Here is a 14545-nt window from a genome sequence, read left to right as displayed (position 1 = left end):
TTGACCGATAGTAGCCCTGGCTTTGATGATGTACCCAGTGGATCTCAGTCTCGATGTCGGAGGCTGTCACTCTCACCCCTCCACTGGCATTCCACTACTGGAGCAAGGCTGCGATGGGATTAGTGAACTCACCCTGGGTATGGTGGGGGCTCGAAGCTGGGCGAGGACTGGAGGAGGCTATACATTTGCTGACTACCAGCAGAGGGCATTTAGCCAACCATTAATTCAACAGATTTATTGTAAATCAGTATTATTTCTCTGCTCCTTAAGTCAGTTGATCAGTCACAACACGGGGCAGGGAGTATCTATCCTCCGATACCCCCTGGTCCATCGTGCGTTTGGGGAGGGGACACTCCCTGTCTGTGAACCCCCAGCACTCCCCCACATCCCCAAAGAGATATCCTCAAAGGGCCCCCTGGAACTGTCAGGAGGCTGGGTGCAGCCTCTTTGCTCCAATTCCTCACCTCATATTCCTTGTCCTCAGTCCAATTCACCTCTTCAAAGTCACTCATTCTGCTGGTTGGTGGCCGCAGGTTGTCAAAGAACAGGGAGAACTCGTCCTGGAGGTGGTGATGGCCCTTCAGCAGCTGCCACACCTGCACCTTCAGCTTTACATGCGCAGGGGAGAAGGAAATGGACAGGGGACAGGACAGAGGAAAGAGAGAAATAGAGGGAGAAAAGAATCTTTTCAATCAGCCACTTTAAGAAGGAAATGGTGAGCAGTGTGATATTAATTTAGAAAGCACCAACTGACCCATCAAACATTCCCAGGACAGGTACAGCACGGGGTTAGATACAGAGTAAATCTCCCTCTACACTGTCCACATCAAACACTCCCAGGACAGGTACAGCACGGGGTTAGATACAGAGTAAAGCTCCCTCTACACTGTCCCCATCAAACACTCCCAGGACAGGTGCAGCACGGGGTTAGATACAGAGTAAAGCTCCCTCTACACTGTCCCCATCAAACACTCCAAGGACAGGTTCAGCACGGGGTTAGATACAGAGTAAAGCTCCCTCCACACTATCCCCATCAAACACTCCCAGGACAGGTACAGCACGGGGTTAGATACAGAGTAAAGCTCCCTCTACACTATCCCCATCAAACACTCCCAGGACAGGTACAGCACGGGGTTAGATACAGAGTAAATCTCCCTTTACACTGTCCCCATCAAACACTCCCAGGATAGGTACAGCACGGGGTTAGATACAGAGTAAATCTCCCTCTACACTGTCCCCATCAAACACTCCCAGGGCAGGGACAGCACGGCGTTAGATACAGAGTAAATCTCCCTCTACACTGTCCCCATCAAACACTCCCAGGACAGGTACAGCACGGGGTTAGATACAGAGTAAAGCTCCCTCTACACTGTCCCCATCAAACACTCCCAGGACAGGTACAGCACGAGGTTAAACACAGAGTAAAGCTCCCTCTACACTGTCCCCATCAAACACTCCCAGGACAGGTACAGCACGGGGTTAGATACAGAGTAAATCTCCCTCTACACTGTCCCCATCAAACACTCCCAGGGCAGGTACAGCACGGGGTTAGATACAGAGTAAAGCTCCCTCTACACTGTCTCCATCAAACACTCCCAGGACAGGTACAACACAGGGTTAGATACAGAGTAAATCTCCCTCTACACTGTCCCCATCAAACACTCCCAGGACAGGTACAGCACGGGGTTAGATACAGAGTAAAGCTCCGTCTACACCGTCCCCATCAAACACTCCCAGGACAGGTACAGCACGGGGTTAGATACAGTGTAAATCTCCCTCTACACTGTCCCTATCAAACACTCCCAGGACAGGTACAGCACGGGGTTAGATACAGAGTAAAGCTCCCTCTACACTGTCCCCATCAAACACTCCCAGGACAGGTACAGCACGGGGTTAGATACAGAGTAAAGCTCCCTCTACACTGTCCCCATCAAACACTCCCAGGACAGGTACAGCACGGGGTTAGATACAGAGTAAAGCTCCCTCTACACTGTCCCCATCAAACACTCCCAGGACAGGTACAGCACAGTGTTGGATACAGGGTAAAGCTCCCTCCACACTGCCCTACCATTGTGCTTTAACAGGAACAGGAAAAGGTCCCTTCAGTGTTCCTGTGCAAAGTCTCCGTATCCCAAAGCATATGTGGCATCAAAGAGGCCATTCCTGAAAAGACTACAGAGAGCAGGGACCTTCCCCAGCCCTGCAGATTCCTCTGCCCTCCTAAAGCTGATAGCTCTCCCTAACTTCGCTCAGCAATGAAGCCTATAACTGACTGTTCCTGTTTGTGAGTCAACAGCGAGGACCTACTGAAACCTGCCAGGCAGACGAGGCACCTCAGCTGCTCGGAAGGGGAGAGTAGCAGCTGCTGAGCCCTGCTCCCCACCTCACCTCGGCTATGTCCGGTGGAGAGCACACCATGCAGCTCTGCAGTGCCTTGATAATCTTCTGGTAATGGGACGGGTTCTCAGCAAAGCAGATCTCCAGCTGGCGAAGGAACTTGCGGCTCTTGTCGAACGCCTGCTGCTCCTCAAACTGAAGGAAGAAGACACGGTCTCTCACACACAGACACCCAACTGAGACGCAGCAAGCGAACGGACACATGCGCAGAGCAAGCTTGGACCTGTCCCCACACAGAGAGAGGGCTTTTGGGGTGACGGGCTGGAAAAGTCACGCCAAGGTGCCTATCCCTCGTCCGATAACTCCAGTGACGTTATGGCTCTGTAACTGGCCAATGACCCCAGCAGAAGTCACGCCAAGGTGCCTATCCCTCGTCCGATAACTCCAGTGACGTTATGGCTCTGTAACTGGCCAATGACCCCAGCAGCTCAGGTCTAATAACCCAGAGAGCACAGGGCAGGGCAGTAAAGTGGAGTTGAGGTAGAAGATTAGCCATTGTTTTACCGAATGGAGAACAGCCTTGAGGGGCCGAATGGCCTACTCCTGCTCCTATATTCTGAATGAGGTCAATGGGGGGTGCATTTTGAGTCCAGCTTAAAGAATCTAGGAATAAAATTCTTGAAGCTGGTGGATTGTTTAAAAAAATCCCAGTTAGTTCATTCATATCCCTTTAGGAGGGGAAGAGAGAGTCAGAACAGGATAGTTCACACTGTGATTAACTATTTCTTCTGAGCTCACTAGATCGACCCTGAGAGACACACCAACTACACCACAGCCCCTCCCCCGCCACACTGACTCCAAGGGAAGAGATCTCACTGTAACATTAACGACCTCTATACAAGTGAGATGGACTCCCCAGGCAGAATGAAGGCTGAAACTGGATAAACCCCAGAGATAGACGGGACTTGCCCAAGACCAGAGAGGAGATTTAAAAGACAGTCATTATGAGGGGATGACTGGATGCTGGGGAGGTCCCAGCAGACTGGAAACAGGCTCAAGGTGGCCCAGTTCAAAAAGGGTGGCAAGACTGACCCAGGCATCCCTGTAGCCTCACCGTGAGGTGAATAAACCGGGCCGCTTCGGGCGATTTCTCCTAACAGCATAGTGGGTGTACCTACACCACAGGGACCGCAGCGGTTCAAGAAGGCAGCTCACCCACCACCTTCTCAAGGGGCAATTAGGGATGGGCAATAAATGGTCTGGCAGCATCGGTGGAGAAGAAAAGAGTTGACGTTTCGAGTCCTCATGACCCTTCGCAGCATCCGCAGTTTTTTTGTTTTTATGGGCAATCAGTGCTGGGTCCAGCCAGAGAATCCCACATCCCATGAATGAATAGAAAACCATTTTAAATATTAAGCTGATGGTTTTATAAAAGGTTAACAGAATAATGGAAATAAGCTATGTGAAAGATAGAGGGATATCAGAAAGAGCAGAGCGAACTGAGATAGATAGGTTCTTGATTGGTAAGGGGATCAAAGGTTACGGGGAGAAGGCGGGAGAATGGGGTTGAGAAACTTATCAGCCGTGATCGAATGGCGGAGCAGACTCGATGGGCCGATTGGCCTAATTTCTGGTCTTATGGAACTGTGTTTCGGCATTGAGTTTAGGACCCTTGACTACAATGTGGTAACAGGTAAAGAAGCCTCGTTACCTCCTGAGAGAATCGTAGATGCCTCTCAGAAGTTAGGAAAGTCATGCTCCCCTGACGTAGAGACATACTTTATTGTGTAGCCACAGCTGCCCTTGTACCAGGACCAAATGGTCACAAGAGAAGGCAGCTGGGTGGGGTGGCTGGGCAGCTCGTGAGTTTGAACATAAGCAGCTCGAGGCCCTGTGTGATCGGATGATGGGGTTTGGGCTGTGTGTCTGCGATTGGCTCGTGGATTTGACGGTTTCTCATCCACAGCAGAGGGATGATAATAATAAAGCATCTGTGTGATCCTGCAGCCAGTCAGCCCACGTTAGCGTTTATAAATGTTATGCTGGGCTCTGCAGTCGAGAGAAAGAACTAACTTTGCTGGCAACAAAGTGTGTATGTGATTACATCGACATACTCGGTCCAACGTCCCAGAGAGGTTACCTCCAGATATCCAGTCTTACTTCCATTGCACCCGAAATAATGCAGTTGTCAGGCTTAGCAGGAGTAATCAGGTACAGTAAAACTACTTCAAATTGGACTCTGAGGAAGGTTCAGCCCACATGGACTGTCATGACAAACTGTATGTCATTGAAAAGGATTTCAGCACAGTTCCACACAAACGGCTTTTAATTATCACTCAAAAGCCATGGGGAGCCAGGATAAACCCAGAATAGGTGAGCGATTGGTGAAATGGGGGAAAGAGGGTAATTATTAGACGGGCTATGGTCAGGGTAAGAAGGCAGGTGCCCTCTCATTGTACCACACTCTGACTTCAGAAATTCATTCCTTACTCTCTCCGGCAGTGATCTTACCCCAGTGATCCCACAAATAGGAGCTGGAAGACTGCTCAGCACCACCACACCCTTGCCCCCAGGCCTATTCTGCCGTTCGATTAGATCATGGCTGATCTCCACCACAGGTCCATTCACTCTGTAACCCTCAATAACCTGATCCAGAAGATCTTATTCATTCCTGTTTTTAACATTTTCGATTGGCCTCAAAAATCTTTCTGGGGCAGGGGGGCGGGGGGCGGGGGTGATGGGGAGAGAGCTCCAGAGATCCAGGCGTCCACCACCGCGTGCGTGCAGATCTTCCTGCTTTTACCACGAGCACCAACGCTAACCTTCGCCTCCCTCGTTCTGGACTCTCCCACCTCAGGAACTTATCGACACCACATTTTAACACCTCAATAGGTCACTGCTTAACCTTCTTGATCTGAGGCAACAAAAGTCAGGCCCGTCCTCAAACTGTAAGCCTTTCAGTGAATCTGCACTGCTCCCTCTCCCAAGGTCATTCCACCCTTCCTGAGGTGCGAGGTGGTGGTTAGGGTGGGGGGGGGGGGGGGTGGGGGAGGTCCCAGAGCACAATTACTCCAGCCAATATCATGAAGGCTGAGATGGGGAAAATACCCCCCCCACCCCCGGCTTCCCATTTCACTTTGATTGTGTGTTCCCTGGGATTTGAAGAGTTTCCCAGTCTCAGCTCCCGCCCCCCTCCCCTCCCACCCTCACCTGGGTGATAATCTCACCAGTCCACACTGCAGGGCCTGCTCAGGGAGAAGAAAGGCCGCAAAGTCCTTCAGCAACTGGGGCCACTCCTGGATGATATCGCACAGGTCTCCATACAGGTCGACAGCCGTGCGCTGGTCAGGGTTGGTCTCAAAGTCGTACAATATCCTCAGGAACTCCTCATACTTGCCAGGAACGTCCTGCAAAGCCTCTCGCACCTCAGGGAATAAAGGAGACAGGATCAGGCAGTGGGCCCAGTGATCGAACCAGTTCAACTCCCACATTCTGATAGCCAGAGCTGGGGTGGGTGGGTGGGTCGGTGGGGGCGGGGGGTTAGAAACCCAGCCAGCGTGCCCCACCAGCTATTAGCAATGAGCCTAATTTACACAGACCAGCAACAGAAAAATTATAGAAATAACTATAAGATAGAAACATCCCTGTGGTACAAAATGTGACCAATTCAACATTCATCACAGCTCCCACACCCGCTCACCTCGCTCAGGTACGCCCGCCCACCTCGCTCGGGTACGCCCGCCCACCTCGCTGGAGTACGCCCGCCCACCTCGCTGGAGTACGCCCGCCCACCTCGCCGGAGTACGCCCGCTCACCTCGCTCGGGTACGCCCGCCCACCTCGCTCAAGTACGCCCTCTCACCTCGCTGGAGTACGCCCGCTCACCTCGCTCAGGTACGCCCGCTCACCTCGCTCAGGTACGCCCGCTCACCTCGCTCAGGTACGCCCGCTCACCTCGCTCAGGTACGCCCGCTCACCTCGCTGGAGTACGCCCGCTCACCTCGCTCAGGTACGCCCGCTCACCTCGCTCAGGTACACCCGCTCACCTCGCTCAGGTACACCCGCTCACCTCGCTGGAGTACGCCCGCTCACCTCGCTGGAGTACGCCCGCTCACCTCGCTCAGGTACACCCGCTCACCTTGCTCAGGTACGCCCGCTCACCTCGCTGGAGTACGCCCGCTCACCTCGCTCAGGTACGCCCGCTCACCTCGCTCAGGTACGCCCGCTCACCTCGCCCAGGTACGCCCGCTCACCTCGCCCAGGTACGCCCGCTCACCTCGCCCAGGTACGCCCGCTCACCTTGCTCAGGTACGCCCGCTCACCTCGCTGGAGTACGCCCGCTCACCTCGCTGGAGTACGCCCGCTCACCTCGCTCAGGTACGCCCGCTCACCTCGCTCAGGTACGCCCGCTCACCTCGCTCAGGTACGCCCGCTCACCTCGCTGGAGTACACCCGCTCACCTCGCTGGAGTACACCCGCTCACCTTGCTCAGGTACGCCCGCTCACCTCGCTGGAGTACACCCGCTCACCTCGCTGGAGTACACCCGCTCACCTCGCTCAGGTACGCCCGCTCACCTCGCTAGAGTACGCCCGCTCACCTTGCTGGTGTACACCCGCTCACCTCGCTGGAGTTCACCCGCTCACCTCGCTGGAGTACACCCGCTCACCTCGCTCAGGTACGCCCGCTCACCTCGCTAGAGTACGCCTGCTCACCTCGCTGGTGTACACCCGCTCACCTTGCTCAGGTACGCCCGCTCACCTTGCTCAGGTACACCCGCTCACCTCGCTAGAGTACGCCCGCTCACCTCGCTCGGGTACGCCCGCCCACCTCGCTCGGGTACGCCCGCCCACCTCGCTCGGGTACGCCCGCCCACCTCGCTCGGGTACGCCCGCCCACCTCGCTCGGGTACGCCCGCCCACCTCGCTCGGGTACGCCCGCCCACCTCGCTCGGGTACGCCCGCTCACCTCGCTCGGGTACGCCCGCTCACCTCGCTCGGGTACGCCCGCTCACCTCGCTCGGGTACGCCCGCTCACCTCGCTCGGGTACGCCCGCTCACCTCGCTCAGGTACGCCCGCTCACCTCGCTCGGGTACGCCCGCTCACCTCGCTCAGGTACGCCCGCTCACCTCGCTCAGGTACGCCCGCTCACCTCGCTCAGGTACGCCCGCCCACCTCGCTCAGGTACGCCCGCTCACCTCGCTCAGGTACGCCCGCTCACCTCGCTCAGGTACGCCCGCCTACCTCGCTCAGGTACGCCCGCTCACCTCGCTCAGGTACACCCGCCCACCTCGCTCGGGTACACCCGCTCACCTCGCTCGGGTACACCCGCTCACCTCGCTCAGGTACACCCGCCCACCTCGCTCAGGTACGCCCGCTCACCTCGCTCGGGTACACCCGCCCACCTCGCTCGGGTACACCCGCTCACCTCGCTCGGGTACACCCGCTCACCTCGCTCAGGTACGCCCGCTCACCTCGCTCAGGTACACCCGCCCACCTCGCTCAGGTACACCCGCCCACCTCGCTCGGGTACACCCGCTCACCTCGCTCAGGTACACCCGCTCACCTTGCTCAGGTATGCCTGTGCAAACGCCATGTCCTTCTGCTCCCGGAGTGGGTCGTTGTTGAGAATGTCTTCGTCGTAAAGCAGTAAGAGTTTAGAAGTATCTTTACTGATTCGCCTCCTCCCACGTTTTGCCCGTGATCGACAGGAGGCCTTGCCTTTTCCCGACAGCTTCCGAACTTCACCTGGAAACGGGAAAAAGCCACAAAATCCTGTCCGGATTCTCATTCGGATTGGACTAAGGGTTCTGTACATTCTAAAAGGGCAGCAAGCATGTGTGGGCCCCCCCAGCTAGCATGGTCCTCCATCCTCTGAAATTTAGGCTGCTATTCCTTTACAAAGTGTTTCCCCCATTCCCATTTCCCAGCTCTTTCCTGTAAACCAGTCAGGATGCTGTGTGTGTAAATTATCCCCAGCTCTTCACATCTCACTGCAACACAGGTCAGATCAACAGTCAGGTGTGGGTGCAGTGGGGGGGAGTGACACTAATGTGAGTCACACTATTTCACAGCACCGACACTAGTGGTCCCACACTGAACACTCTGGAAGCCAAAATATCAAAGAAAACATCTAAAGGAGAGGGAGAGAGAGAGAGAGACCACAGGACAAGGAGGGAAGGAAGAAGGGAGATCACAGGACAAGGGGGAGAGACATACACACACTCCCCAGGACAGAGAAAGAGGGAAGGAGGGGGAGGAAGTGAAAGAGAATGCAACTGATGGAGAACAAAACAGACCAAGAGAGAAAACTGGCACACAAGGAGAAAGAGACAGACACCACGGGACAAGTGAAGGGACAGAGGGAGAAGGAGAGGGACAGAGAGAGGGAAAGAGAGAGAACCACAGGAGAGAACAAGCAGACAGGATGAAATGAGGGCGTGGCTGAAGTATAGGAGAGATAACTTAAGATGTTAAGCAAAAGGAAAGGCAGAGGTCAACACGTTTATAAAGATCCCATCCTAGCGAGAGTCTGTCTAAATAGTACTGCCTGTGTGTGGGGAAACCTCCTCCAGGGTGTATAACTGGGTGGGGGAGGGGGGAGGTGGACAGGATTCCCTCGCACTGGGGGCAGGTCAAACAGAGACAGCCACATTCCAGTCGCTTACCTACTTGACAATGCTTTCTGGTTGAGTTTGGACATCAAGGCCAAGGCTATTAATAGCCTTGGGAATAGTGAAGGCCATTCGGCCAGTGATGGCATCACCTCTAAGCCCAATCTTGCCCTCACCGGAAACAAAGGCACAAGGGATCAGAACATCAGGATCCCAGACTCACTGCTCCCCCCTCCCCCAGGAGGGGGGTCTGAGACCGACTGTAGTATCCCTCCCTCCCTCCCACTGGCCCCCCCTCGCCCCGCCCCTACCCCAGGAGGGGGGTCTGAGACTGACTGTAGTATCCCTCCCTCCCTCCCACTGGCATGGCGCTATGTTATATCAAGCAGAGTCTGCACCCACCAGAGGGTGAGGGGGACACTGCCCAGCATACAGCGCCAGTGTGTCCACCGCCTGGCTCCACCCAGCATGTAAGAGGGAAACCTACCTCGCAAGCAGCTGCCCGTGTTGATCTCGCCACGCGCGGTGGGAAACCCCGTGCCCTGCATTTCCTTCTCTGCCATCTCTCGTGCCCCCCCGTCCGCCTCCTTCTGCAACAGGTCCAGCCCCTCGACCTCCTCCTCCTCCTCGGGCTCCGAATTCTCCTCCTGCGAGTTCTCCTCCTCCGAGTCGCCCTCTTGGCTGAGCCTCCGCTCTGACGCCAGCCACGTCAGCTTCTCCATGGTCTCCTGCGTGACGAGATGCCAACAAAATATCTCAACAGCCACGCAGCCGGCAAGCCGCATTTTACATCCCGCTCCTCATCAGGGGCATTAGCCCACCACCCTCAAACGCCACCCTCCACCACCCCCACCCTCAAACGTGATGGGGAGGTTTGACTACCTGCGAGGCCAGATGACATCAGCCAGATATTCGACTGAGGGAAGCATCACCTGACCATGCCCTCACCAGAAATCAGGACATTCAGGCACTCCCTATGAGGGAAGGAGTCTAAACAGGTTAATCTAGGGAATCATAACTGCTGCAAAACTCAAGTGATGATAAATTTCAGACCGCCAGTTTCAGAACCCGAGCAATCACCGAACTCACCCAGAATTTATTTTAATACAAAAGATTATTCTGCATCCATTCTAAACTAACTCTCAGTCTGGGGAGGCGGTGGTGTAGTGGTATTGTCACTGGACTCGTAATCCAGAGACCCAGGGTAATGCTCTGGGCACCTGGGTTTGAATCCCACCACGGCAGATGGTGAAATTTGAATTCAATAAAAATCTGGATTGAATGATGAGCATGAGACTATTGTCGATTGTTGTAAAAACCCATCTGGTTCAGTTAATGTCCCTTTAAGGGAGGGAAATCTGCCGTCCTTACCCGGTCTGGCCTACATGTGACTCCAGACCCACAGCCACGTGGTCGACTCTTAAATGCTCACGGAACAAGGGCAACTAGGGATGGGCAATAAGTGCTGGCCCAGCCAGCGACACCCACATCCTGTCAACGAATAAAATAATAAAGTCCAGCTAGTGAATCTCTGGGACACTGCCCCTTTTATAAGGGCTGGAGAATACATCAAGCAAACATCATCAATTCAGCAGCTGAAGTGTTAAGGATCTCGAGCCCAAATGTGGCTGAGTAAACAATGGGTGAGTTCATACAGAGGTGAACTGAGGGGATCAGTGCTTCACGTGGAGTGAGCATTGAAGTGACCTGTGTTATGTAGACTCTGGGGAAACCTCCTACACTTCCTTAACTAGCACTGTGGGATCTCCACCATCCACCAAATACATGCGCCACCTCAGAGATGGCTTTGCCTGATTGTCATGAAGCTATAAGTGTATATAATATGGGTGGAAAATATTTTTCTTTTTCAAACAGAGGTTTAGTCTGGATTAAAGCCGGCTAGTCTGGGTGCTTTGATGTGCACTAGTTTTGAGATGTAAGAGAGGTAGAGTGCATTTGAATCTTTTGAATAGAGCATTCAAGAAATGGGGTGAAATCTGGCACCTAGCTAGCAGAGACCAAGCAATATGCCTGTATTACTAATAAAATTGGTACTACGAACGGGGTTTTATTGTTGGAAGAGGTGGAGTTCAAAGGGGCTGGTGATACAATGAGAATTTACATTCAATTAGATGAGCAGGATATAATCAACGCAAACTGGAGGAACAGCACCTCATCTTCCGACTAGGCACTTTACAGCCTTCCGGACTGAATATTGATTTCAACAACTTTAGATCATGAACTGTCTCCTCCATCCCCACCCCTTTTCCGATTCCCCTTTTTCCAATAATTTATATTTTTTCAATATATTCTTCTTTTCCCACCTATTTCCATTATTTTTAAATGTATTTCCATCCATTGTCTCATCTCCGCCTTTTAGCCTATTTCAATCCCTACCCCCCACCCACCCCACCCCCACTAGGGCTATTGTCCCTTGTTCGTCCTTCTTTCTACCCTTAATGGCCCCATTAGCACATCCTTTAGATAATATCACCACCTTCAACACCTTTGTCCTTTTGTCTATGACATCTTTGGCAATCTCTTCTTTGCCTCCACCTATCACTGGCCCTCTATCCAGCTCTACCTGTCCCACCCTCCCTCAACCAGCTTATATTTCGCCTCGTTTCTAGAATTTCTCAGTTCTGATGAAGAGTCATATGGACTCGAAACGTTAACTGTGTTCCTCTCCGCAGATGCTGTCAGACCCACTGAGTTTTTCCAGCTATTTTTATTTTTGTTTCTAATCAATTGCGGTTTTGTGTGTGCGGGCCAGAGGCTATGTAAGGTCAAGGCAGCAGTAAGCCTCCAACTGTCTCCACAGGAACCAAAGTGAAAGGAACATTTTGAATTCGTACGGTGAAAATGCTTTGCCTGGTGTCTGGTTAAATCTGTGGGTTGCTGTCGCCTTAATGGAGATTAGTTTAGGAATTTGTCAGAAGTTATGATAGTAGTAATTTGTAGCCATGTGTATATATTTAACTTGTGTAAATTAATAAAATGTTTCATTTAGTTTAATATAAAACCTCTCGAGAACTGGTGGTCTGATTCCTGAATTTAGAGTTGCATCTCAAACATATCACTTAAAAATATAGGTGATGACAGTTGTTTAAAGTTTTACTCCGGGATTTTTAAATAACTCCGCTTTACCAACTGCGTCAGTCATAAGACTGATGGACACACGCTTCACTCCCTTAACAACATCCATTCTGCCTTCTAACCTCTCACCTGGAGCTCCGGGACAGAGAGTGCAGACTCCTCTGAGGCCGACGATAAAACTTCTTCATCTTCCTCATCCTGCGTCAGGTCATCGAAATCCTCATCATCGTCCTCCTCCTGTCCATCTTTGTCTGCTTTGTCCATCTGAGTTTTCAGGTCCTCTGGGCTGACTGCCAACTCCTCAGCACTGATAACCTCATCGCATTTCTCAGGAAGCCTCTCCGCAAGCTCCTCATCCGCCTTGGCCTGCCCAGAGGAGCTTGGCGCTTCCTCCTCGTCCCCTTCAGTGGCTGATACTCGTCCCTCTGGGGAAGGTTTCTCCGCAAGAGCTCCGGAGTCAGGCTGCTGCAGCGGATGGCTCGGGTTTTCCAGGGGCGTTTCCACGTCCAGCTCTTGACCAAGGCCCAGCACGACCTGTTGCTCCTCCCCGGTGCTCGGGGGCTCCTGACGAGGGGTTCCTGACGAGCTCTCCGATCTGAGGGACTCCTTCCCTGTCTCGTCCACGGGCTGTGGCTCCTCCAGGTCTTCAGGCGGCTCCTCCTCCCCTGCGACCCCAGGGGGGAGGGCCAGATCTTTACTTGGCCCCGCGTCCATGTCCTCTGCTGGCTCAGCTTTCACCGCCTGCTCCTCGGAGGCCGAGCCGCAAGTCTCACCCACGTTTTCCGGCGGAGGACTGGGGGATTCCTTCACCTGTCCCCCCTCCCTCCGGCTGACGCACTCTGCAGCCTCACTCTTTGCAGCCTGTTCGGCAGTGCTCCCTGGATCAGCTTGGCGAGGGGATGCTGTTCTGCTCTCCAACTCCGCACCGCCTTGGTCGGACGGGTCTCTGCCCGGAGGCAGGTTCTCGCCGGGGGCTGCAGCTCTCTCGCCTGGCGTCTGGCTTCCCGCTGCGCCGGGCTGGGCTGCGTCCCGAGCTGCGTTGGCTGGGGAGCCGGCGGAGGGCTGCTTCACCGGGCAAGCGAAGGCGGTGGGGCCCACCACCATGGTGGCCACGCGGAGGGTCTGTCCGGCAGGGACGTCGATCACGTTGCAGCCGCTGGTCAGACTGACCAGCTTCACGCCGGCCGGCACGGTCAGGATGACCGGGGCTCTCTGAATGGACACGGGGACCAGGGCCGGGCGGGGGCGCCTGCTCTTTGGGTCGCTCCTCCCAGGCCGTCTGCCTCGGGGTTTCCTGCCGGCGGAGCTGGGGTTTAGCCAGGGGGGAGGGGGAGGCTTGTTCACGCTGAGGGGAGGTACGCCCTGAGCCGGGGGGATGGAGATGACGGGCATTGACAGGCCCGAAGGAGCGGGTTGGATCAGGCGAGGAGGGGGTCGAGCACCTTGCTTGGGGGGCAGCAGGGGCCCCGGCTGTTTGGAGGGCACTTTCTTGACCGCTGGGTGGATCAGGACAGGCTTGCCCGCCGAGGGCCGGCGCTTGCGCCACCGTAACTCCTTCTTCATCAGGTGGCTGACCTTGGGTTTCAGCAGCAGCGCCATGCCCTGAGGGATCAGCAGGGGGGCAGCCGCTGACTGCCCACGGCCCTCTGGCCCCTGTCCCCCTGCTCCCTCGGGGAGCTCAGAGCCCGGGAGGCTGGTGTCGGGTTCGGTACTGCCCGCTGGCTCCTCACTGCCACATCTGGCCTCGGCTTTACTCTGCTCAAACCACCTGCGGATTGACGGTAAACTCCTCTGTAATAAGAAAAGACAAGGACAGAATTACTCCCCACAGCAGACGAGTCAGAGAAACACACAGTATGAAGCCATTCAGCCCATCGTGCTCTGTGCCAGCTCATTGAGAGAGCTGCACAATGACACCAGCTTTCCCCACTCACTCTGTAAATGTTTCCTTTTTTAATAATTAACCAGTTTTCTTTTCAAGTCACTATTCAATCGGATTCCACCTCCCTTTCAGGCGCAGCACAGTGCAGCAGGGACAGTGTAGAGGGAGCTTTACTCTGTATCTAACGCCGTGCTGTACCTGTCCTGGGAGAGTTTGATGGGGACAGTGTAGAGGGAGCTTTACTCTGTATCTAACCCCGTGCTGCACCTGTACTGGGAGTGTTTGATGGGGACAGTGTAGAGGGAGTTTTACTCTGTATCTAACGCCGTGCTGTACCTGTCCTGGGAGAGTTTGATGGGGACAGTGTAGAGGGAGTTTTACTCTGTATCTAACCCCGTGCTGTACCTGTCGTGGGAGAGTTTGATGGGGACAGTGTAGAGGGAGCTTTACTCTGTATCTAACCCCGTGCAGTACCTGTCCAGGGAGTGTTTGATGGGGACAGTGTCCCAAAATCCTAACAGCGATATCCTTCACCTTAATGGCGCCGGTTGATGAAGGTGAGGATGATTTCAGTGCTCACCTGAAGCCAGAACGGAAGCTTGTTCTCCTCTCTCTCAAT

General features: G+C 54.2%; 1 protein-coding gene across 1 annotated transcript in view; it reads right to left on the bottom strand.

Annotated features, from left to right (window-relative positions):
* Positions 1-14545, bottom strand: part of LOC121272869 (GON-4-like protein) — a 155440-nt gene that overhangs the window by 80880 nt on the left and 60015 nt on the right. The window contains exons 20-26 of the mRNA XM_041179706.1: positions 14507-14545; positions 12174-13835; positions 9436-9676; positions 7901-8082; positions 5565-5762; positions 2389-2532; positions 465-608 (exon numbers count right to left, since the gene is read on the bottom strand). The exon at positions 14507-14545 is cut by the window's right edge and continues 78 nt beyond it. Of these exons, the coding sequence (XP_041035640.1) occupies positions 465-608; positions 2389-2532; positions 5565-5762; positions 7901-8082; positions 9436-9676; positions 12174-13835; positions 14507-14545 (2610 nt within the window). The remainder of the gene's footprint in view (positions 1-464; positions 609-2388; positions 2533-5564; positions 5763-7900; positions 8083-9435; positions 9677-12173; positions 13836-14506) is intronic.

Source organism: Carcharodon carcharias, chromosome 36 (assembly GCF_017639515.1).
Source record: "Carcharodon carcharias isolate sCarCar2 chromosome 36, sCarCar2.pri, whole genome shotgun sequence".
In the NCBI taxonomy this organism is placed as follows: Eukaryota; Metazoa; Chordata; class Chondrichthyes; order Lamniformes; family Lamnidae; genus Carcharodon; species Carcharodon carcharias.
This window is presented reverse-complemented; position numbering and strand designations above follow the sequence as displayed.